Below are 22,888 nucleotides of genomic sequence, written 5' to 3' on the forward strand. Positions count from 1 at the left end.
GGCAAAGCTGAAGCTGCTGGGTTCAGCTTGCTCTTGGAGAGGCTCAGAGCCTTACAGTACTGCAGTGCTCTTCTCTCTGCACTGAGTTCTGCAAAGCCAGAGTCACTTGGTGGGGGTGGCCTCACATGTCTTGCCTCTGGAGTGGCTCATGTCAGCAGGTGTGAGATTTGTTCTTCTCCTTGCACATCAAACTGATGCCAACTATTAAAAAAAAAAAAAAAAAAAAGCCTTTGCTGTAGGGACAACTGGGGAGACAAACCTGTAATAATTATACATTACAGTTGAAACAATGCATCTAGGTCAACTTTTTTTTTCTTTTTTTTTTTTTTTTCCAAAATTAGGTGGAAATTAAAGGTTTCTGTGAGAGCTTTAACTTTGTTAAAATATAATTATCTCAAAATTAACATGTAAAATGTTTTCACATTCACAGATCTTTACTCAATCGGAGAGAAAACATTTTCTTAGAGGTAAGAGGTTAGGAAAAATGGATCACAGTACAGAGATCTTTTTAAATACACCTTGTTTAGCAGTCCTTTTTTTTTAACCTGGTAAGAATAAAACACAAAAATTCTAAGGAAAGGAGAAAGATAAGAAAACCAAAGGCTGTGTAGGAAGAGAGCCTAAGAGTTAGTAAGTTATTTTTTTCCTGTATCAGCTGGAAGACAGATAAAGCAGCAACAAGATGAGAGGACTGAGTACTTCAGTAGCTCCAATTATTTATCTTCTAGTTGTCTGCTTTCCAAACTTAAAACAGATCGGTGTTTGCTTCCTTCTATATCAGCTACAAAACGTGACAACAAACGCCATGACCTCTGGGAAGAGATCACAGAACAGGAGCACATAAAATGCTTTGGGAGGAGAGAGGTCACTGCAAAACAAATATTTAAGCACTTATATATCCTTCTGAGGAGCAGGCAGGGCGGCTGGCTGTGTAGCTGTGTTAGAAAACGAGGATATACATTCAGTGCCAAGGTGCTTGAGCTGGCTGTGAATGACCTTGCTTGGGGAGCAGAAGCCGGCCAGCTCAGCCCTGCAGAGCTCGCCCACTGCCTGCCCTGGTTTGCAGAGGAGCAGTTAGTCCAGATAGATAGGAATTTTCCTTTCTGCAGCGAGCTGCTTCCTGACATTGAGGCTAACCCCTGCAAAGCCAGCTTAGATGGTTCTACTCTGTGCTGTGATGAATCTGCAGGAAAAAAGTGGGCCTTTCCCACCTTTTAGAAGTACTCCCCTTTGTCAGTGAGAGAAATGTGGCTCCCGTGAAAGAATGAGAAGGGCAAGAGCAAAAGGTAAAGGGGGGTGGAGTTATTTAACACAGACTCCCACATTAGTAAGGGCACAGTTCTTGCCCTTGTTTTCCTGAGCCTTAACAAACATATTCCAGTGTCTGCAGGGTGTCAGAAGCACGGACCAAACTGAATGCTTCTGCACTCTCCCATTCCTTTAAGAGTTCACCAGTCAATATCAAAATGAAATGAAAATTTGAACATCTGGAACTTCTGGATGTGTTCCCTGATAGATTTGCTCCATGCCTCTTCAAAGTTTGTATGCAAAGTAAATACAAGTTATAAAGAATAATAATTCTGTACTTCGGTAGTAAATAGAAGACCACGGAAAGTGCTGGTTTCTTAAAACCGCGGTACATCAAGAAGGCTCTCCGGCAGATGGACAATTTAATGCCCTTCTTGGCTTCAGTGAAAACGGTAATGGTGATCCAGAGGAAAATACATTTAACACCCGTGACATTCATGGGAGATTTGTGTCTAGATTAGGTAAAAGAGGTTAGAAAATAACTGGATAAATGTGATGTTTTCAAATTGGCTAGGCTGATTCGTCCCCGGGTACTTAGGGACCGGTATTAACCTCAGAGCAATTAGCAATTATCTACGAGAACCTGTGGAGGATGGGAAAAGGTCAAATGTTTATTTATCTTCAAAAGGTAGGAGAAATTGTGGAGTTATAAATCAGTCAGCCTGATTGCACTTCTGAGAATATCCTGGCAAAAATAATCAAGTTGTAGGCACTGGGAGGCAAACAGAAAAAGTCTGTAGTCACCAAATAATGTCAAACTAACTTAGTTTTCTTTTTAGGAGAGATGCCATTAATGTAATTTATTGCTCCTTATTGTGGCTTTGGCACAATCTCAGAAAGAAACTAGGGAAACGTGGGGTATGGGAAGCTTTGCAGAATTTAATGGAAAACTCTGGGAATGCTTATGGATGCTACCCTGCCAAACTGAAAGAGGCACTGAAAGGGATTCTGTTCTACATATAGTTCTATTCAGTATTTAATCAAGGACCTTGTTAGTCGGCCTAAACACTGAGCCTGGTTAGGCCGAATTTCTTGAAGTTACCAGATCCCAAACTGCTGCCTGGAGCGAGGTGAGAAATGTATTCCCCAAACTTGTCATGGCTCACAGAAACTTTAAGGCCTTAACTTTAAAACAGCGTTTTATCTGGCTTTTTATTTTTATGATTATGAATGTATGAAGGCTGTGATATTTCTGATATTTCTCCTTATTGGTTCTAAGGTCAGATATTTGGAGAGGTGAGATGACCCTATTCCAAAGCCTCTTGTCCTTCCCTCCTTCCTTCCTACCTGTAACGCCAGTTTTCCCCAGGGAGTTTCTCTGGGAATTTTTGTTGAGTGTAACGGTTCTCACAGAGCAGCGAATCACAGCAGAAAAAGGCAGTATAATTTTGCAGTGACTCAAAATGCCTCTGTAAGCCAGAGTATTCCAATTCAAGTTTGATGTCCAGATCTAAAATATTTTTTTTTTCCGTTTTCTTGAATAAAAGATTTAGTGGGGAAAATAGAACATGTTCATTAAAAAAAGTGTTCTGAGGTGTTATTTGTAACTGTATTTTTCCATTCAGAATCTTTCTATTCAGATCATCAACCTAAACGCTCCTGATAATTTTTTTGTTTGTTTGTTTGTTTTTTTCCTTATTGAAAAGCTTATGAACTTGTAACAGTGTCTGTGAACAAATCTCAGCCGATGTTATTTTTAGCCAATACCCCAGGAGCTATTTATTTGCTATCCCGCAGACTGAGATCCTAATATTAAAGAAATAACAATAATACAATTGTAGCTCTTTCCCTCAATAGTTTCTGAGATGCAGCAGGTGAGGCAGGGGATGAGATAATAATACAAGTATGTTCTGGGGTCAGCTGGTGATGTGATGATATTCTGCAAGGAATGCACTTTAAGGAGCATTGCAGAGAAAATGACTTTATGAATGATGTTATTCCGGAACTATAAGAGAAGGTCATACAATTAAAAGTAGAGAATATTTTCTATAGCCTGCAAACATTTTGAACTAAAATTTTTGACTATTTTGTATTCTATGAGTTTTTGACAGTATTCCAAGGAGTTATTTAAAATGTTTATTCCAATGATGCAATCACATATGTATAGCACGTGCCTTATAAATTCATGTTGGATTGCCACCTGCAAGGTATAGATGACTGTAGCTTGTCATATAATGAAGGTGGCTTCCCTTAACCTGCTTTTGAGCAGTTTTCAGCAGGGACAAATATCACAGTCACCACCCTCCATAAATACTGAGGGTATCAGTAGCTTTGGCGCTCACGGACAGAAAACAATATCCTGTGGAAAGGCAGACCACTTTTAAGTGATGTTACAAGCTTTAAGGCTGAGTTATGGGACCTGCAGACGGAGATGCACAGGATTTCAGGCTCACCACTGTCAGCAATCACTGTGGCCTGAGTCACGGCAGAAAAGGACACATCTTTTCAGGAGTTTACATCACTGCTTAAATCTAGATGTCTAGCGCTAATGCATGTGCTCAGTCTGATGATGTAGTTAACGGAAGCTGTCTCTGTTCAGCCTTCAACCTGCTCAAGAAGAACATCAGCAGCAGCTAGAGAGAGTGGGGGTTAGTTTGTTACAGACCAAGCACGTGAAAAAAATTCCAGTTTTAATATTTCAGCAGTGCAACCTCCGAGAAGCCAGGCAGAGGGCAGCAAAGGTCTCTGTGACAGGGCTGTGCCTGCAGTGCTGTAACCAGCTCAGCAGGAGCCAGCTTTAAAGGAACCAGTTTCACCAGGGCACGCTGCGGCTCACTGCAGCTTCGTTTGCCATCAGTACGAGGCTGGCTGAGGCTGGGATGCTGCTCACCAACACGCAGGTTCAAATGCTACAATACCATGTCTGCAACAGGTTTCTTTGGTAAAACGCACTGTCTGCGAAGTTTCTTGCTTGTTAGGTCCATGGGGATTGTTCACTGTGACCATGTTCCTCTGATCCATACCAGAGGTCCCTTTTCTCGCTGTGTTTATAGCCTCTCCCACACAGGGGGATGCAGTGCACTGGGGAAGGTCCCATATAAATCATGGTATGTCTCGTATTAACTCTAATTTTCTCTAGGTGTGATAGTGGCATTAGACTGAGCCCAGGTGTAGGAACGAGAAGTAATTATACAATTTGAGATGTGGGAGTTGCAGCGATGAGGCTTAGAAGCAGAATGTGGTTCCATTTACCCAGCCTCTCTCCTTTCCTTGCTGTTAAGTACTGCCAAGAGAAAAAAACTCTGCTATATTCAAAACAAATAAAGTAGAAAACACTGAATAGAATAATTTTAGCTATTGTTCATCAATTTTAGCTCACTGATGGTTTTTATCCAGTTTTTCAGCTGTGTTTCTGAAGGAGGGGAGTCAGGACTGAAAATTATTTTCCGCTGATCTTTCGGGTGTGTTTGACTGGAAGATTAAGACAGAGCTGACCAAAATGATTCTCCTTGAATAGTGCCGCCATTTGATAAAGTAAAGCCCTGCACTCCGTGAATCCCAACAGAAAATGTCTCCACAGCTCAACCCAAGCATAACGAACCAAGACAGAGGACTTATCTCTCCACCTGCCATCCCTTTCTGAAAGGTGGGTTACGCTGTAAGTGTAGATGTTGAAAAGATGATTGCCACGTTATTGACAAGTCGCAAGGAGTGTCTGGATGTAGCAACCTGCATTGCTGCCCATTGACAGCTGTCTGATTGCACATTGATGAATGCCTGCTTTGTTATGTGTGCACTGAGGAATTTTCAGACTTTAGGAAACTCTGTATCTATCGTCCTCTTAAGTTAGTCTCTGTGGAGACTTGAATTATGAGGCATGCTAAAATTTCATTGCTATTTGATCACTTGCTGTGTTATTCGCATGGGACAGGATGGACATGGCTAATGGCACAGGTTACCCTCAGTTTTTCAACACCCTTATCATCCAGTGGGTGTAATCAGCCTACTTGTTGCATCCTCCAAATTTGCACTAAAGCAAATATTGCATACATCCATAAGATTTCCCGTGGCATCCTCATTGTATTGTCTGAATGCTGTGTAAAAGATAAGAAGTAAATATTCACAGCTTCGGGTACCATCACCCTGACTTTGATGGGGAAACAGGCCTTGTAGCCCCAGTGCCACCACTGTCCGATAATGGGTAATTCGATGGATCAGTTTAGGGACTGAGTCTTTTAACAGCTTTAACACATTATCAACATTTGTGTATGAAGATACAAAAATAATATAAAATTAAATATTTGTATTCACATCACTGCTGCAGTTACTACAAGTTTTGAGTAAATTGTGCTTCTCCAGCCCTGAGCTTTGCTGTCTGAAGACAGACATCCATTAAGTGAACATATAATTAGCAATTGGCCACATCTGAAGGGGGGACTACAACTTGCCAAGAATTACACAGGCATTCAGGGTGAGAAGCCAGCTCTCAAAAGTGGTTTTCTGTGGGCTTGGCTAGATTTTCTTGTGCTTCCTGGGCTCTTCATGACAGCATCACAATTCTGCATCAGAGGGATGGAGGCCTGAGACAATAGACAAAGCTTTCTGTGATCTGAATTTGTTCATAGAGCAGGGGCTGCCAGGGCACTGACAGTGCTGGGCATAGCATATGTCACAAAATTAAAGGCTTTGTGCACACTGGGGTCTGAACTGAGCTCTGACAGGGGAAAAACAACCTTTGTTGTTGGATATTGCTGTCCACCTTTCACTGAATGGGGGAAAAAAAAGGGGGGGGGATAAAAAAAGGGATAAAAAATGTGGGATAGTTCAGTTAGCTTGAAAATAAACGTGCAAGGATGCTACCTCCCTATATGTGCAGTCTGCTTTAGTATAGTTGTGCTGGGACCTATGGTGAGGGCGACATAAAGCTTTGTTACAGTGCTCAGCTGGCAAGCATTAATTCTTAGTGTTTCAGCCGTGTGACCTACCATTTTTATGTTCTTGCTCAGCCTTATGTTGAAGTACAGAGTTTTGGAAAGCCTGAAATTAAAAAAATAAATAAATTAGTAAGCAGGGTAAAATGCTTTTCAGTTCTTTTAAAACTTTTTAAACCAATGTTTTGAATGGTTAGAAGTAAGTTTATTTTGTTTATAAAAGTAGTTTCATTATTGTTTTCAACTGTAGATGAAATTTTCCTTTTTTTCTTTTTTATTTTTTTCAAAATCCAGTGTTTGCATTATCCATTCATGATTCCACTTATCATTTTGTGATGCCGTTCTCTTTTGCATCCATAAACTGAGCATCACGAGGATCTCTGGGGGTAAAACGTGTTCATTAAAAGCAGTTATTTGTTATACGATCATGACCACATTGTTCAGAAGATTTTGGCTTAAAACAGGCCAGATGGCACGTTTGAGAAGTAATGTCTGCTGGGAGAAGTTTGCTTGTGACAGAATTAATGACGTTCTCTTCAGCTTGGAACATGTTATTAAAATGGGTGAGGAAAAGACAAGTGGTAAAAGGCAGGTATGTGCAATGCACAAATTTAACAGGACTAAATGTCTGCAGGAAAGACTAGTGGAAAACAGAATTTTGGCCTTCATGTTGTTGCAGGCATTTTTTTTTTTTACACAAAGCAGAGAAAACCAGCTATGAAATGTCTGCGAACTGTATGGTTTCTGGAGTCATAATATGCAAGTATACATGTACAAACTCTGTTTTTCCCCCTGGCTTCTGAAGGAACAAAGCAGTCAGTGCGATCTGCTGAAGGTGGACAGGAAATACCAAGTGTAATAGCAGAAGAAATTATCCTACTGTTTTTATAAATACTTAAGAGGAGAGATAAGGATGTATCTGCTGGTGACAACGCCTGTGAGGCTCATCGGTCAGTCAGGAAACCTGGTCCTTCTTATTTATTCACGGATTCCTTTTCTAACCTGTGTTTTCTGGGCACTGATCCAGCTGAACCTGGCCGTAAATCCGTGAAATGGCTTCGCTTTGGAGAGGTCTCAGCGACTGGCAGAGGGGAGGCACCTGGCTACCAGCCGTGTGAGCTCTGCCTATTTCTGGGAAGCCACAGCAAATGGTGAGATCATCTTGCCGTGAAAACTGCCTGGAAATACTCCGATGTCTTCTTATGTGGTGGTTCCTGCGTCCAGCACTGCTGTGTGAATGTTAGGTCTGTTAGGGCAGCTGAGGGCTCCTTTGTGCAGGTGGCTCCCCTGGCAGGAAGGAGGGGTGTGAAAAGCAAGAAAAATGGAAGCGAGGGCAAATTTCTGAGGTGAAAAGACAGGATCTGAGGAAAAGTGTTTGAAGACCTGGGAAACACTCAGCAGGTTCAGAAGCGATGTGCTGAGGAGGGGCAGCTGATCTTTTCAGTACGTGTCCTGAGAATCTCTACAAGCTGAGGGGATTTTCCAGTTGGTGAAATAATTTGTAAGACATTGTGAAGAAAAATCTTTCATGAAGCATATAAGCCTGGAAGAGGTTGCTTCTTCCACTCCTATTTTTCTCCATTTGTACATCAGTTCTTCAGCCTTCGAGGGTGCTTCTCTTCTCCTCCTCTGTCCCCAGGTCCAGAACCTCACCCTTGTGCTGTCCTGTGCGTGTTGGATGTCCCCACTCTGCTGTGCCAGCTGTCCCGTTTAACCATGGGCAATATGTAAAAGTGATGGGCTGCCTCTCATTTCTTGTGGTAGGAGATGGCCTTGCTAGTGTGTGTGTGTATATATATGAGAAACTCTGATAGCTCTCTTAGCAGTACTAGTGTAGCTTAATATCTATAGGAGAAGCAACAGTTTTGATCTCAAGTAGCGTTTCTCAATCCTTCCACTCAACACCTGTGAAACATTTTTTGGGAAAAAGGTCCGTCCTGGACATTGCTACTGGAATACACAAGCAATAACATAATAATTGGGGCAATAAATAAAAATTAGGTCAAATATGTAGATTTGGTTTGCTGAAGTGGGGGGATGTGTCCATGTACTGCAGTTGCTTCATGTGCAATCAATTGAGAAACTTATGTATAAAGGACTGCATTTTCTTTGCCAGTATCGACTGCTAATCTCTTGCATATTAATTTGCTATATAGCGTCAGTGGCTGCCACCCAACTTCACCTCTGATCCGTAAGTAATTGGCAAATGCTGAAAGCTGCTGAGTGGGCTTACCATCTTTCTTGAAAGTCACACTAGTGGAGTTGCTATAGGTGATGGAAATTATTTCCGGAAGGCAGGCGGCCGAATGGCAAAGCCACGAGTGACATTGTCTGAGGGCTTTCTTCCACGGGAGGTTTGGATAAATGCAGTCATTGATGAGACGTGTCCCTGCCTCCCCCAGGGGATTGGCAGAAGAGCAACAAAGAACCAGCACGGAGGCAGATGCTGAGAGAGCGAGCAGATTAACAGGGCTTGTTGGGGCACAGTTCAGGCTGTAAGATCAATTGTGAAGGGAATTTCTTGCCACACATGGTGTGCAACCCTCAACCCCCCTGTTCTCTTCATATTAGCACCTCACAGTGCTAGTCCCCATCATCCAGCTGTCCTTGGAAGCAAGGAAGAAAACTTCCCAAATGGGGAAGAAAGGCATGAGTCAGCCTTCTGCCCACCGCACTTTGCACATGGCTTATTGCCATGTTGCTACTTTAGCAAAGCAGATTTCTGCTGTTAGCAGCTTAATGCAGTTAGTGCTATACCTCAAAAGGTCGCTGGCTCTGCCACCGTGCTAGAGATTTAGGGGTGTGTATGTGATGGAGGGTTATTGAGCTTCTGTGCTACCAGTTGATTTTTTTTCCCTTAAGACAGACAATTTTAACACAGAAATTTCACCTAAATCTTTATCCAAAGTATTTGGCAGAGGCTTACTTATATTCCTGAGTCAGGCTGTCAAACCTGGAATTTCATGGAAAATAGCTCAGCTTGAGACAAAGTTTGCAAGGAGAGAAACAGGAATGACAGTGTAATTGAAGACTGGGAACTGTCACAATTTCAGGTTTGGTCAGAGGATGTTTTACCTTCTCGCAGGTCAGAGGATGTTTTGTCTTCTCACAGTTACCAGCCAACCTGTGACCCTCCATAACATCCACGTGGCCACTTCCATCTCAGTCTCCCTGTGGTTTGTACCTCCTCTTCCTTTACTTCTGCTTGCCACACACTGATTAAAGACTCGGGGGAGTTGTAAACACCTGACTGCAAAGGATTTACAACAAAAAGTGTAAGGTGGAGATAGGTAATGGGAGTTGTTACTGCTCCACTTACACTAATCTGGGATAATGCATCGCTACAAGTTGAGTGCAGTAATTATAATATATTACTGAGTTGGGCTGATTCTGTCTTTCATGTTTTGCAGCTGACTATCATTTAAATTCCTACTATGTAGATATTGGGGCATTAATACTTGTCAGATTAGCAAGTCTGCTCCGTTACACGTTAAATATAAATAATCCCGTAGTGCTGTGTAATTTCTTACTAGCATGTAGGAATCTTTGCTTTGACAGATCAAAAATGTGGTTTATAATGATAAAGCACCCTGAGATACTTGACAGATTGGAAACTAGATAAATGTAATCATTCCTTATTGTTAGTATTGCATGAAGTAAATTGAAGTTATAGGTCAGTGCTTTTATCTGTTTTTTTGTTTGTTTGTTTGTTTGTTTGTTTTAAATGCTGGTTTAGAAGTATACACATTGTAAAGTCCTGGATGTCCTGGTTTTGAACATATGAACTGTTTAAAGACAAAGGTGGTACAGGGGTTACATTGGTATTGCAATCTTTTAGTCTTACAGTCTTTATTCATTATTTTGTCTGTTCACTGTTGTATATTATTGCAACCTTCTCAGCCTTTCTTTGTCTCCAAATTTTCTTTCTAGAAGTGATGTTGACCAAACAGATAAAGAGATGAATATGATTTTATTTAGTCTTTTAAAGAAATTTATGTAAGTCAGCATTTCTCCTGACTTTAGTTGTCTGCACAAAACTAATTTTGTTCAACTTTTTCAATATTTTAAAATTGATATTTTGGCTACTTTTTCAGATGTTGTATTTTGCTGAGTCCTATCACAGGTATTTCCTGCTTCACAGTTGGCAGTTTTAACTAACTTGTAATACCTCAGCCTCCTTCCCACATATGCTGCCCATAATGTCCACTTGTTACTTTTGCATAGATAAGGTCATAAAAAAAAAACCACCTAATTTTCCATTCTGTCTTCATTGTATAATGCAGGCATGTAGGTACCTATGATAACTGCAAATTTTGGCCAAATGAAGGAGACAGATTGACATCACTGAGTCACATTACTTCCCTAATGTTGCCAGGTTTGCAAAATACTGCATTCATGTATGTGTTGGAAGGCAGGGCAAATTCTTGTTCAGACTTGTACTTCATTTTTTAGCGAAGACACTTTCTCTTTGCCATGCCAAGATAGGATCCCCTGACAATTGACACCCAGTGCTTTGCCCTTTGTGTGTTGCATACTAGGTGTGAATCCCTTCATTATCAGAGGACAGATTTTTGATGTGTTCTGTAAACCTATTGACAACTGGTCATAGACATAATACCCAGGATTTTGAAACTGTGATTACAAATGTAGAAAATAAACCAAGGAAAATACAGTCCTTAATATAAGTTACATACTCAAAAAAATATAAATAATAATGACAATTATTATTTAATTACATTTTAAATAGGGCATAATTTTTATATGTTGATTGTTTTTCTCATTATTTAGTTGTAAGTTTTTAGTCATTATCGTAATGTCATTAATATGCACTTGATGAAAATATTATTGTTACCATCTCACTGGAAAAAACAAGTTTGAACACTCAAGGCCAAATTTTCAGAAATTACATGTAACGATTTCATCTTCTAATTGCATGCTTAGTCTCCAACTACTGATGTTTTTGTCTGTGTGAACTAAGTGTTTGTGAACTGGGAGGCAAATCTTAATTTGCAATCACATATAAAGGCAACTTAATATTTGTGGCTAAAACGTCTGTTAAACCTAACCTATGAGAGTTACATGCCAGGATGTAAACAGTAATCTGAATTCAGTGATTCTGAGATGAACAATTGTGCATGTTTTTAAGGTTCTCAAGGCAAATACCTTCAGCACACGTGATTCCACATTTTCAGGCTGTGGCTACCTATAGACAGCTAGGTACGCCCTTGGTCAGGGATTGGTTTGATGTATCTTAATATGGAGAATATATGGGGTGCAGAAAAAGGGCAGGCAGTGATAAAGAGGGAGGGACAGAGGGAGGGAAAGGAATTGAGACTCCACAGGAGTCAGTCTGCAAAGAGAACTGGTGGAACAAGAAGGAAGATCACCTTTTCCAAGCTCCACTACATTATTTTTGATAGAGAGAAGCTGAAAAATCAGCTTTGAAATGCTGACAATAAGTCAAACGTTTGTAGTTCTGGTCATTTTTTTGTTAATTGTTCAATTTCTCAAACTGCGAAAGGCATGCCAGCAATTCCCTCCTGGACCAACTCCTCTCCCATTGCTTGGAAACTTGGTGCAAATGAACTTTCAGTTACGTCGGGATCTTCTGATGGAGGTATTTATTTTCAGATTATCCTAATTGGTTAATTTTACTCAGTTTTATCTGTTCTTTTCTGGCACTTTTCCCATCCACAGCTGGCAAAAACTTACGGCAACATATACACCTTGTGGTTCGGGTGGGCACCAGTGATCATACTGAATGGATTTCAGGCAGTGAAGGATGGCATGACTACACACCCTGACGATGTTTCTGGAAGGATGGTATCTCCTTTCTTCAGAGCAGTGGCCAAAGGAAAAGGTGAGATTTTCCTGCCATAAATAATGCACAGTAATGTCGACTTGGCAAACTACTCCTCCTCAGCCTTGTTAAACCCTCTGCCCTCCCATCCAGGATGCTCTGTCCAAATACCCTATTAGCTCATGAGAATAGCTTGCTATTTGTCATGATGCCTTTTGTCTTGAGCTTTCCCAAACCTGGGAAATGTTCCAAATCAGGTTGTTTCTAGGTGACCTTTTTTGCTGTGTTCAAGATGTGTGCAGTCCTAGCGCAGAACTCAGCAATCTTACTCTCCTCATAGGATAATTCATTCTGCTGCACGTGATTTTGCTGTATGTTACATGAATGCAAAGCATCATTATAGGTTTTGGCAACTATATAGACTATGTATGGTTGCCAAACACCTTCCATCATGAGTGAAAGACCTATAACACCCACCTCCAGAAGTCTCATAGCTATGTTAGCAGTCACTCTTAAACATTTCCTGAATATCCTTTGAGAGTGACTCCGTCACATTAAAATCCATTTCTCCTTAATGTATTTTAGGATTTTCTAGCAAGAAGTGGAGCAGTCAGCAGATCCTTAGAGTGCTCTCTTCAAAAATTAACTACAATCAATATTAAGAACATGTGGCTTAGTTATAGTTTGGGTATATTTGGTTATGATAATTTTACCTCCTAAAGTTACTCATATCACAGTATATTCCTTGATTTACTCATGTATTTCATAATTATTTTTAAATGAATGATTCATGTCTATGGCAAATATTAATATGCCAGGGAATGCTTTCAGGTATTTTACTAGCAACCGGTCGCTCATGGAAGCAGCAGAGACGCTTTGGTATAATGACTCTACGCAGTCTGGGGATGGGGAAAAAAGGCCTGGAGTATCGTGTGCAAGAGGAGGCCTCTCACCTGGTGGAGTTCTTTGTGAGCCTGAAAGGTATCTCTCTGCTAAAAAACTAGATGCTTTTCAGTTTCTGGATCCATATCTTTAGTATGCAAGCTTACCTACCTCTTTCTAGGGTTGGGGTGGGTACAGTCATATATCCAAACTCACCAAAGCCTGAAGAACAGATAGAGCCTAGTATTACAAGTGGGAATTTCTTTCCTAAAAAGCTTTTTCTAAACCTACTGAAGTTGAGAACTTCTGAAATCTTCCTTTCTTGGGCTTACTATTTGTCTATTATTTACTGAGTGTACAATGACATGACGTCACTGAGTTGCAAACCCATCCACAGGTTGCCTACAATAGGTAACTGAAGAGTATTGCAGAGCTCAAGTCATTCCTCTAAATTCCAGTGACACTAGGTGCCATGACATAAACTGGATATTTTAGTGTCTGACCGGCTAAGTAACTATTGGAAACAGAATCAGAAGTAGGAGGCGGGAGAGGAACTTCAGAGGATTCTACACCTGGTTTGGTGGAGTCCAAGCCAAGATCACTTCCATCCAAATAACTTTTGGAGTCTGTCTCATATCTTTTAAAAAATCATCAGAGAGATGATGATATACTCTCTACATCTGAGACTGTAATCATTTTATTACTTATACTTAGCAGTTCCTATCCATCTATTCTGCCTCTTAAACTTTCCCAAGCTTCTTCAGTTTTTTCTCCTAAGTAGCTTTTTATACTTTTGAACATGTTTGTTGCTATATTCTCTCAGTTCATCTCTCATGACATTTCTTGCCTTCCACGTTGTCTAACTTTTCTTCCATACAATGGAGGACAGCAGGTTTAATATTATATCCTCTAATTAATCTTGATTGTGCTATACTATTTCACAGGAAGGGCTATGAGACTGTTTTAGAGCAATGAGGAAACAGTTTAACCTATCCTTTACTCTAAGACTATGTTTTATTTTCATGAATACATATTGATGTCACATCTGTCCCCATTCATGCCCCAGATGGATAAAGAGATAATTTTATGTAATTTCTAATAATATCTCATCTTATCTGTATAAGGAACAACTGAAGAAAACATTGAGAGTGAATGCTAGTTACTGTGTTTGCAGGAAGACCTGTGGATCCTTCTTTCCCTCTCTTCCATTCTATTTCAAATGTAATTTGTGCTCTGGTTTTTGGATATCACTTCTCTGATGAGGACAAAACCTTCCATGAACTGATCAGTGCCACAGAGAACTTATTCAGATTTGCAGGCAGCTTCATTTATCAGGTGCGTAAATCACATGCTAATTTTTTTCTGAAATAGGGAGAAAATGAAAGTGTGGATACAAAAATGGGTCCTCACTAACTGCAGAGCAACTGGTTTAAGGTTTATGAAGAAGGTAAAAATTTCTAAGAGACAAAGAAAGAGATAATTAGATAAGTGAAAGACGTCATTAGTGGAGTTATTCTGGCAATAGTTCAGTGACTCTGACTGTAGTTATTCATTATTTTTGTTGAAGAACTTGGATAGAAAAACAGATGATATTTGCTGATGATCAAAGCAAGGAGACCGTAACAATACAGTGGAGGTTCAGGATATCCTGCTGCAAGAACTCATAAATATTGTGGATTGGAGTTATAAGAATGGAACAAATTCTAATAGTACAAAATTAAATGATGAATCATATCAGGAATTAATGAGACAATTATCTGCTACAAGCTTAGAACATTCCAGTCCAAAGGTTAAGAGCAAAGGGACTGGTGGAAACTAGCAGAAAACAGGATGAAAAAGGCAAACAGGATCCTAGAGTGTTTCCAGTACTGTTTTCCCTTTAGATCCAGAGAAGTGTTAAAGTAGGTTCTGATGTGTAATGATCTGTGGGACCTTTTCCAGGGTCTTGGCACTTTATGTTGTGAGTTTGGAGTGAAACAAATGTTAAAGAAGGATTAGTGGAATGACCAACAAATGACCACATAACAAAATTTGAGAATTTTCCTTGGTAGGTTTGAAAGAACAAAGGCAGTGAGGAGACAGAAATGCTGTTTGCTTGGCAGGGTGGGATGGCAGATGCTGCAAAGAGAGAGCTATCCAAAACAGAGGACGGTACTTTGAGCTAACAAGTATGCGTATAAATACACTCTGAGCAGAGTGAAGATTTCACATTTTTAACCATTATCAGTTCCTCTAGCAGTTACAAGGACTCTGAAGAGGGAAATGAAATTCTCTTAGAGTGCTACCCAGTCTACACTTTCCTTCTGTTAGCTCCACCATTTGCCTGAGTTAGTGGCATGAGCGGAGCGTTGGCAGTATTGCCTAGACACTGAGATTCAGGAGTGTGTCAAAGTTAATATTAATGTTTCCCCACATGATGAAAAAAAAAACAAAACACACAACAACTACTAAAAGCAATGATAATCTGTTTATTCCACTATCAGCATTTCCAGACAGGACAATTCAACCCTTTGGTGTTCCTAGAGCAGCTTTGTTACTGACAGCTAATTCACACTGCCTCTTGTATGTCACTCCCCCAGCTGTATGAAATTTTCCCCTGGCTGATGTGTCGTCTCCCTGGTCCTCATAAGAAGGCATTGTCTTGCTATGATGTCCTCAGTTCTTTCGCGAGGAAGGAGATCAGAAGACACGTGGAGAGAGGGATGCCAGATGAACCGCAAGATTTCATTGACTTTTACCTGGCTGAAATAGAGAAAGTAAGTATTCGTTCTGCCTGATCACACTGTTGGATAGCTTACTGGACAGACCAAGGCCAAACGAGTGACACATTGCGGGGCACATGTTTAGAAGTACACTCTGGGCTAACTGTAAAAGTTGCAATTTGTTCTAAATTTTTCAGGATTAAGTCATCAGGCATGAAACTGCCTGTTTGTTGTTGTTGTTTAATGAAAGAATAATCCACCTCATGAAAAAGAGCAACACAGCCTTTACCACGTACATTTGGGAAACTGTTAATTTCTTAGTACTCATCAAAAACTGTAAATTGGAGTGTTCTTCGTGCATGTGCCATTATTTCCACATGTGGAAATAACGACTCTCGGGAGGCATACAGGATAAACTAACTTCCATATTTAACTTCAACTTTTTATCATCATCTTCAGTCTAAAGATGAGGACAAGCCCAAGTATGATGAAGACAATTTGGTGTGTGTTATAAATGACCTTTTCCTTGGTGGCTCAGAGACTTCAAGCACAACCTTGTACTGGGGACTGCTCTACATGGTGGTGAATCCAGACATCCAAGGTGAGAGGGATCCTTGCTGTGAAATACTGTGGGTACGACAAATGTTAATGAGGACTGGATGTAATGAGTCGGAGGCACAAAAGCCACTAGTTGAGTCTGGATCTCACTCTCTGGAAACACTAAGAACAGCATGCTAAAATTATAGCAGTGGAAAAAAACAAATATCCATCCTCTCACCTGACCACACCAGATGGGTGAAGGCAGTAGTGGTGAGAGAAAAGTTAGTTCTTTGCACTGACAAGTCAATGCCATGAATGCCTCTGTAGATCCAGACTGAGTCTCCCCCACCTAAAATCTACACTAGGAAGAGAAAGGATATGGCCAGGGTTTAAGAAGGACTTGGATAGTTCTGGAGTCAACGTTTCTTCCATCTGCTGTGCTCAAGCACTGAATGTGAGGAAGATATCTGTATTTCCACAATCTGAGCAGGAAGCTGAAAAGACTGTGTCATTGCATGCATATTTGCATTCAGAGTCTTAGGATGATTCTGATGTTGTTTGTTCAGTGTTGCCATACTTGGACCAACTCCTCCTTTGCACTGGGAGTTAATATCCAAGGCATTTGCGTCAATTTTGAAAATGAGATTTAGATTTTGAGATAAAGTAAACTAAGCAATCCCTAAATACCTTCAAAATGTGGAGCTGAGTGACTCACCCTACACCCACCAAGCATACTGTGAGTTTAATGTCGAAGCTGAAATAAGTACAGTATAGTCCTTGTTTATGATTCTGGTCCACACTGCTGTTTTGTTTGTTTGCTTGTTTTGCTCTTGACTTTTAGTTTCATATGTTAGATTCAGATGTTAAATCATAAAGACTTTATGTACTATGCTGAAATACTACTTTTTCCTATTGCTTTAAGGAAAAGAGACCAGTTGAAATATTTGATGCATTTTTCCCATCTGAAGTGGTGAATATTTCTCCACAGAGAAAGTGCAGAAGGAGCTGGATGCTGTTCTGGGTCCTTTCCAGTTAATCTGCTATGAGGATAGGAGAAAACTGCCCTACACAAATGCCGTGGTACATGAAATCCAGCGCTTCAGCAATATTGTCTTTGTTGGCATGCCCAGAGTGTGTGTGAGGAATACAGAACTGCTAGGTTTCCCCGTCAAAAAGGTACAGACAAATGACACAACAGCAGAGACCAGCTGTGCTTGGCTGGGGATATAGACTGAGAGGAGAAATGTTTGTCAAAGCACTGGTTATGACATTTTTGCCTAACTTGGCACTGCCAGTACTGATGGGATGGAGGAAGACTTGTAAGGGGATGGCTAATAGCTCCATGAGCTGAGATAATTGCAGTGACCTGCCTGAATCTGTACAGCTGAGAGACTGTCAGCTACAGCTGACAGCGAGGGACTTGCTCCCAAATAAAGCCTGAGACAAGTGTTCACAGCCTCTAAATAATTTTGTAAAGTGACATAAGCTATGCTGAGTGCCAGTTCTCACTGGAAAACCCTAGCAAGAATCGGTTACTTTTATTGCAAGAGAGATGGGAGACGCCAGTACCATTACTGGCTTCCGTGTTTGGCCCCACCTAACTCACTTTGTGGTGAAGGCTTCAGTCTCTGTTCTGGCTGGATCTGACAGTCAGGTACGCTAAGGCACATGTGTTGGTCTGCTGGGAACAATGTGCTCTTTACCAGTAAAGACAAAGCCTGAACAACTACTGCTAAAAGGGCTCAGAGCCTGCTGTAAATGAAGTGATGAGTATTGCAGTGATTTCTGGATGCATTTCTCTTTCTCTCAAACCCGAAAGAAGGTTTCCAAGACTGGGACCTGAATATCAACAAAAGAGACCTACTACAAGTGTCATTAAAACTATCAGTAGAAGTGGGCACCACAATATAGTTGTACCAACATCACTAATGCTAATAACACCCACTGGCATGGTCGCAAGGCTGGGAACTGATAATTTCCAGCTAAGAAAAAGACCAACAACTCCTGTTTTCTAGCAAGATACTCCTCTAACCACTTGATATCTGCACATTAGAAAGGAATGGCAATGAACAGAAGTCTTATCCACCAGGCAGAAACTGAGAGGTGAGAGGTTAGTCAATAGAACTGTATCAGTGGTTTCTTCCTTGCAGGGCACCATTGTTTTGCCAAATATAGCGTCTGTTCTGTATGATCCTGAGCAATGGGAGACACCTCGGGAGTTCAACCCTGGCCATTTCCTGGATAAAGAAGGAAACTTTAAAAATCGAGAAGCCTTCTTACCGTTCTCAGCAGGTAAGTGAACCGGCAGTTTGACCAATTCCAACAGATTAGATAAAGAATACAGAATTTTGAGACTGTGATATTTCTTCAGATAACACCTTATATCACCACGGTTTGTTTCTTTTAAATAGTACTGGCTTGTATCTGCCAAGAGAGACACTTCTGTGCTCTCCAGCCCCAAGCTGCTCTTAGTACAATGTGGTGGGAATCCCACTTGAATTCCTGAACCTCCTAGGCTTGTTAAATATTGCAGTCATCCACATTTTTTTTTCTTGTAATATTCTTCATATGTATTTTTTTTTTCCCTGAGAAGTAATGTACCTTTTGTATGCTGGAGTTGCTTGCAATCCCTCTTATAGGAACGAGTTGAAAGAAAAGAAGAAATGCATCCTGATATACAAAGTTCTTGGGTACAGAACTGAAAAGCCAGATGCAAAAGAAAGGAATTAAGATGACAAAGCAGAGTTTGAGACCACATTCAGCAGTAAAGTTCCTACTCTGTTTTAGTATCTCTGCTGGTGTAGCAGGGTAGTCACTTAGATGCCCATCCAGGAGTGGTTTCTTAGCACAAATGGAATAGCTGGCTTTTGCTTTCCCTTAATTTGTCTGCTAATCTGGAAATGTGAATGTATTATTAACCCGTTTATTTTTTTTTTTTGTTTCTGTGCTGTTCGTGCCATTGGTTCCAGTGAGGAACACTTGGAAATTAACAGTAGGCTTCTTGTTTGCTTGTAAAGTGACCAAGCCTTTGCTCAGTTGCAAAGGCCATTGCTGAGTAATTTTGATCTGTTGACCTGAACTCACTAAGAAAGCATGTGCAAACAGCTGGCAGATTCTTCATGTTTGACCCTGAAGCTCAAGATCTCCTATAAAAGGAAAGTAATTTTCTGCCAGGTCAAGAAAGAAAAATGATAGTACCTCAGGGATTTGTGCCGGGCTTTTCGTTTGGTGTCTCCTAACATATGACATTGGAGGGATGGGATCTTTCTGAGAAAGAATTCAGGAAGTTTTATTTCTGTGGTTTTCAGGATCCTGGCCCTGAACAAGAGCCCCCTCTGCTTATGGCAAGAACGAGCAAAGTGATTACAAAACTAAAAAATTCCTAGATACTCACTGTCCTTTCCTTCTGCAGGGCACCGAGTGTGTTTGGGGGAGCACCTAGCAAGGACCGAGCTCTTCATTTTCTTTGCCAACCTGCTACGGGCATTCACCTTCCGCCTTCCCGAGGGAGTGACAAAGATCAACACAGAGCCAATTTTGGGGGGTACGCTGCAGCCTCACCCGTACAAGGTTTGTGCCATTCCACGCTAGGCTGCAGCACACCACAGACCACCATGAAGCAGCCACCTTCACCTCAGTGAACTTCCTCTCAAATGTATAAACCTTTCTCTGCCAGCCAGTATATTGGTATTGGTCTATCCCAGGACTATTCAGAAAGTGGACACAAGCCAAGATCCAGGCAACTTTTGGTTTGGTCCCAGAACATCTTGCAAGGATCTTAACCTGTTTTTTCCTCTTGGAGAGCACCAGAAGCAAGATGCTGTGGTTCCCAGTTGTGAAGACAGCCTGCTGTGCCTCCATGCTGTAGCCAAGCAGGAACACTGCGGTGATCACTATTGAGCAAACCTCAGTAAAATTCAGCAGAGGACCTCAGCAAGAGCTAAGTAGGTGTCATTTCTGTGAGTGGTTTGATGGCCTCGAGTCATTTGACTCTGGAAAGTACACCTTTAAAGTCCTACTTCGGTTCTTCTGTCCTGAACTTAGGCACTTTAATTTGTTGGCAGGTACAAATAAAAGGGAAACACACTAAAATATGGGCGCATGTCTGAGTTTGAGTTAAGCATCTCTCCCATGTGGAAGATGAAGAGTCAATTTGAAGTTGAATAAACTTAAATTTCATATTTACTAAAAACGTCAATGTGTTGCTTGGCAGTGTGATCATTGTTATGATGTATTGACAGTTTTATTATTTTTTTTTAAATCCATTTTCTATGATGCAGAGTCATGCTGACATTGGTCGCTAAGAGGTTGGGACCTTTAGATCTAATCAGGCCTCCTGCTTGTCGGATGAACACAGTAACTGGTGGCAGTAGGAGCCCACTAACAATTCTGCCTGGAAGAAACATAAATGTGGGGTGAGATATTCACTTTGCCAGTGGATTTCACTGCTACCTGTTTGCAGCACAGGCATGTAGTGACTTTGGAAAGCAGCATCTAGGGACTTTTTGAATGCTCAGATGTCCCCTGTCTTCTCTGGGCCCTTTTCTTCGTTATAACTCATACCATAGTTCATTATAACTCATACCACACTTCCTGCCCTCCATTCAATCTCTTTTCAATCTCTCCTTCCCCATTTTCAGTTCCTGCTCCCATCCACTCCTTATCCATATGTCTGTTTCAGGATTCACCTTCTCTTTTGGTTCCCACCACTTGCATCCTTTCATCATATCAAGCTTCTGTCTCCTCTGAGTATTAGCAGAGGACTCAACAAGTGTTGAGCTGAAAACAATGATCAGTGAGTTTCCAGGGAGGGAGCTTGGAAAATCTCATTTATTTCTCCTTCGAGGTTCTAGATCATAAAAAGAAGAGCACAGTAACTACAGAGGATGCACTGGAGGTAGCTCAGTGTAAGAAAAGTTAAATGAAGGCTTGATGCAGGAATCCTAAAATATCTGTTACTTAATGTAGTTGCTTACTGGCATTGATTCAACTCAAAACAGAGACAGTTTTAAGCATACAGCTGGAGATGATAGCCAAGTTCATCTGTAGCTACGGTAAAGCAAAGTGCTGTAGTATTCTTGAGTCCAAAACACTTTTGGAAAATATTCAAATGTTGGAGTTCAGTAAAGCTGTAAGCACTGCTGCAAACTTAGGACTGAATTTGTACGAGTACCAAAAGTGTTTTTATACTGGGATATAATCTGTTTGTAATTAAATCATTGTGGTGCATCTGAACTTCCTAATTTAAAATGGAGGAGCATGTTACTGAAAAAAAAAAAAAAGAAATAACTACTGAAAGTCATGCTGACTTTCAGAAAGTGTAGCTCTGACAGTGTCTGCTCTACCACAACCCAGCATCTACAGGCTTGCTGGGCTGGAAGGGAAAGCAGAACAGCAGGGGTGGGGTTCACAATAGCAGTAACTGCCATGAATAATCTCTCCTGTCGACTACACAGACTATATCAAATACTGTTCCAGGGCCTACACACTTCCGCTCAGCCTCCTTTCCAGCTTTATCTGTGCTTCTCCCCCACCCCACCCTCCCACATCTCCTCCTCTGCACGAACCCTGCTGGAGATGGCATCTCTCACTGTCTTTGCCCACTCCTCTTGTCATCTTGCCACTCACTGAAGAGGCTTAGTGAGAAGACGTGTTACAAACTGTTTGTGCTCGAGGTCGGGAACATTATGTCCATTGCGACTGCACTGTACTCGGTGTCTGCTGATAGATCAGCTTCTCTGTGATTAGGCGGGCCTTAGGAGTGGCATAACATGGAAAGATTTGATAATTTACTGCTCGTTTCAGCCCCTCAGGGACCATGTCCACCAGACCCCTACCAGGCATTACAGAGAAGCACGTTTCACTTTTGGAGAATCTCCTAAAAGCTTGGCTGAGGGGCAGGAGCCCCCCAGCTCTCCCTTCTGGAGGCAGGAAGCTGACAGTTTCCAGATAGGCTTGCACAACAGTCTTGCCACGCTTGAGAAGAATGATGTGGAAGGCAAACAGAAACTCAGGAAATCTGATAAAATTAACTTTGCTCTTCCTGGGCTCCCACTGGAAGCTGGTAAATTGTTCTGTGCCTGCTGGAAGTGCCTCTGGGATGGAGAACAGCTTCCCTCCCAGGGATCACTCTTCCAGCACTTGTACAGGGTTACAGACACCCAGCTCCCAGACTGGCTGACCTCTGGCAGCTGGGAGATTTGCAGGCTATGGGGAGACAGCTGAAGTGATCTGGGCCGGATGCTGGTGAGGGAGGACAGCAGAGGGTGGTGGCATCGTGGAAAGAGTTGCGGTGCTTAGTTCCTTGCTGTCCCTGTTATCAAAAAGAGTCCAAAGCCAATCTTAAGGAAACCTGGTTGGCTTCTCTCATCCCCTGCCCACTGCCCATTCTTCAGCCCCTTCAAGTGCTGCTGTCCTGCTCACCTTGTCATCACTGAGCTGCCTGCTGGTTACAGCCCCTAGGCATGTCTGCATTAAGCCATCAGAGCTGCCAGATGAAAAGCACGCCCTGGTGCTAATGACTGGTGTGACGTAACATTTTGTTTAAGTGAAGGGACTAACCCTCCACTCCATCTATTTTTTATTTTTTTTTTATAAACAGTGTCAACCACAGCCTCAGGTCTCCGAGTTGTGGTAGACTTGTCATCCTTAATAATATGGTTTACTAGGGTTTAAATAATGTTTGCAGGTGTTTATTCAAGGGAAAGATCCCCATACTGGATGTATTACTTTTTAAAGCATTGCAATTCCTTCGGGGAAAACTCAGTTCGTGCCAGAGAATGGCA

At 41.4% G+C, this 22,888-nt stretch overlaps 1 protein-coding gene across 3 annotated transcripts; it reads left to right on the forward strand.

Moving 5' to 3' along the window:
- The first annotated feature begins 1,973 nt into the window (after window positions 1–1,973).
- LOC308199540 (cytochrome P450 2J6-like) lies at window positions 1,974–21,392 on the forward strand. 3 transcript variants are annotated; one of them, XM_080603866.1, is made up of 10 exons: window positions 1,974–2,378; window positions 4,645–4,894; window positions 11,877–12,039; window positions 12,811–12,960; window positions 14,036–14,196; window positions 15,441–15,617; window positions 16,023–16,164; window positions 17,092–17,279; window positions 18,254–18,395; window positions 19,516–21,392. In XM_080603866.1, exons 3-10 carry the CDS (start codon window positions 11,967–11,969, stop codon window positions 19,692–19,694), a joined length of 1,212 nt encoding a protein of 403 aa, XP_080459992.1. In that variant the 5' UTR covers window positions 1,974–2,378; window positions 4,645–4,894; window positions 11,877–11,966; the 3' UTR covers window positions 19,695–21,392. The 3 variants fall into 3 exon arrangements, with proteins under 3 accessions (XP_080459992.1, XP_080459990.1, XP_080459991.1); XM_080603864.1 differs by lacking the exons at window positions 1,974–2,378; window positions 4,645–4,894 and adding exons at window positions 7,949–8,370; window positions 9,265–11,796; XM_080603865.1 differs by lacking the exons at window positions 1,974–2,378; window positions 4,645–4,894 and adding an exon at window positions 7,949–11,771.
- Window positions 21,393–22,888: the final 1,496 nt, after the last annotated feature.

This window comes from Anser brachyrhynchus, assembly GCF_964034855.1.
Source record: "Anser brachyrhynchus genome assembly, chromosome: 9".
Classification (NCBI taxonomy): domain Eukaryota; kingdom Metazoa; phylum Chordata; class Aves; order Anseriformes; family Anatidae; genus Anser; species Anser brachyrhynchus.

Excerpts from the sequence above, each read along its gene's own strand:
- LOC308199540 (XM_080603864.1), top strand. The coding sequence starts at position 11,626 with ATGCTGACAATAAGTCAAACGTTTGTAGTTCTGGTCATTTTTTTGTTA. Across the intron at positions 11,797-11,876 it reads GTCGGGATCTTCTGATGGAG|CTGGCAAAAACTTACGGCAA; the intron begins GTATTTATTTTC and ends TCCCATCCACAG. Across the intron at positions 18,396-19,515 it reads CTTCTTACCGTTCTCAGCAG|GGCACCGAGTGTGTTTGGGG; the intron begins GTAAGTGAACCG and ends TTCCTTCTGCAG.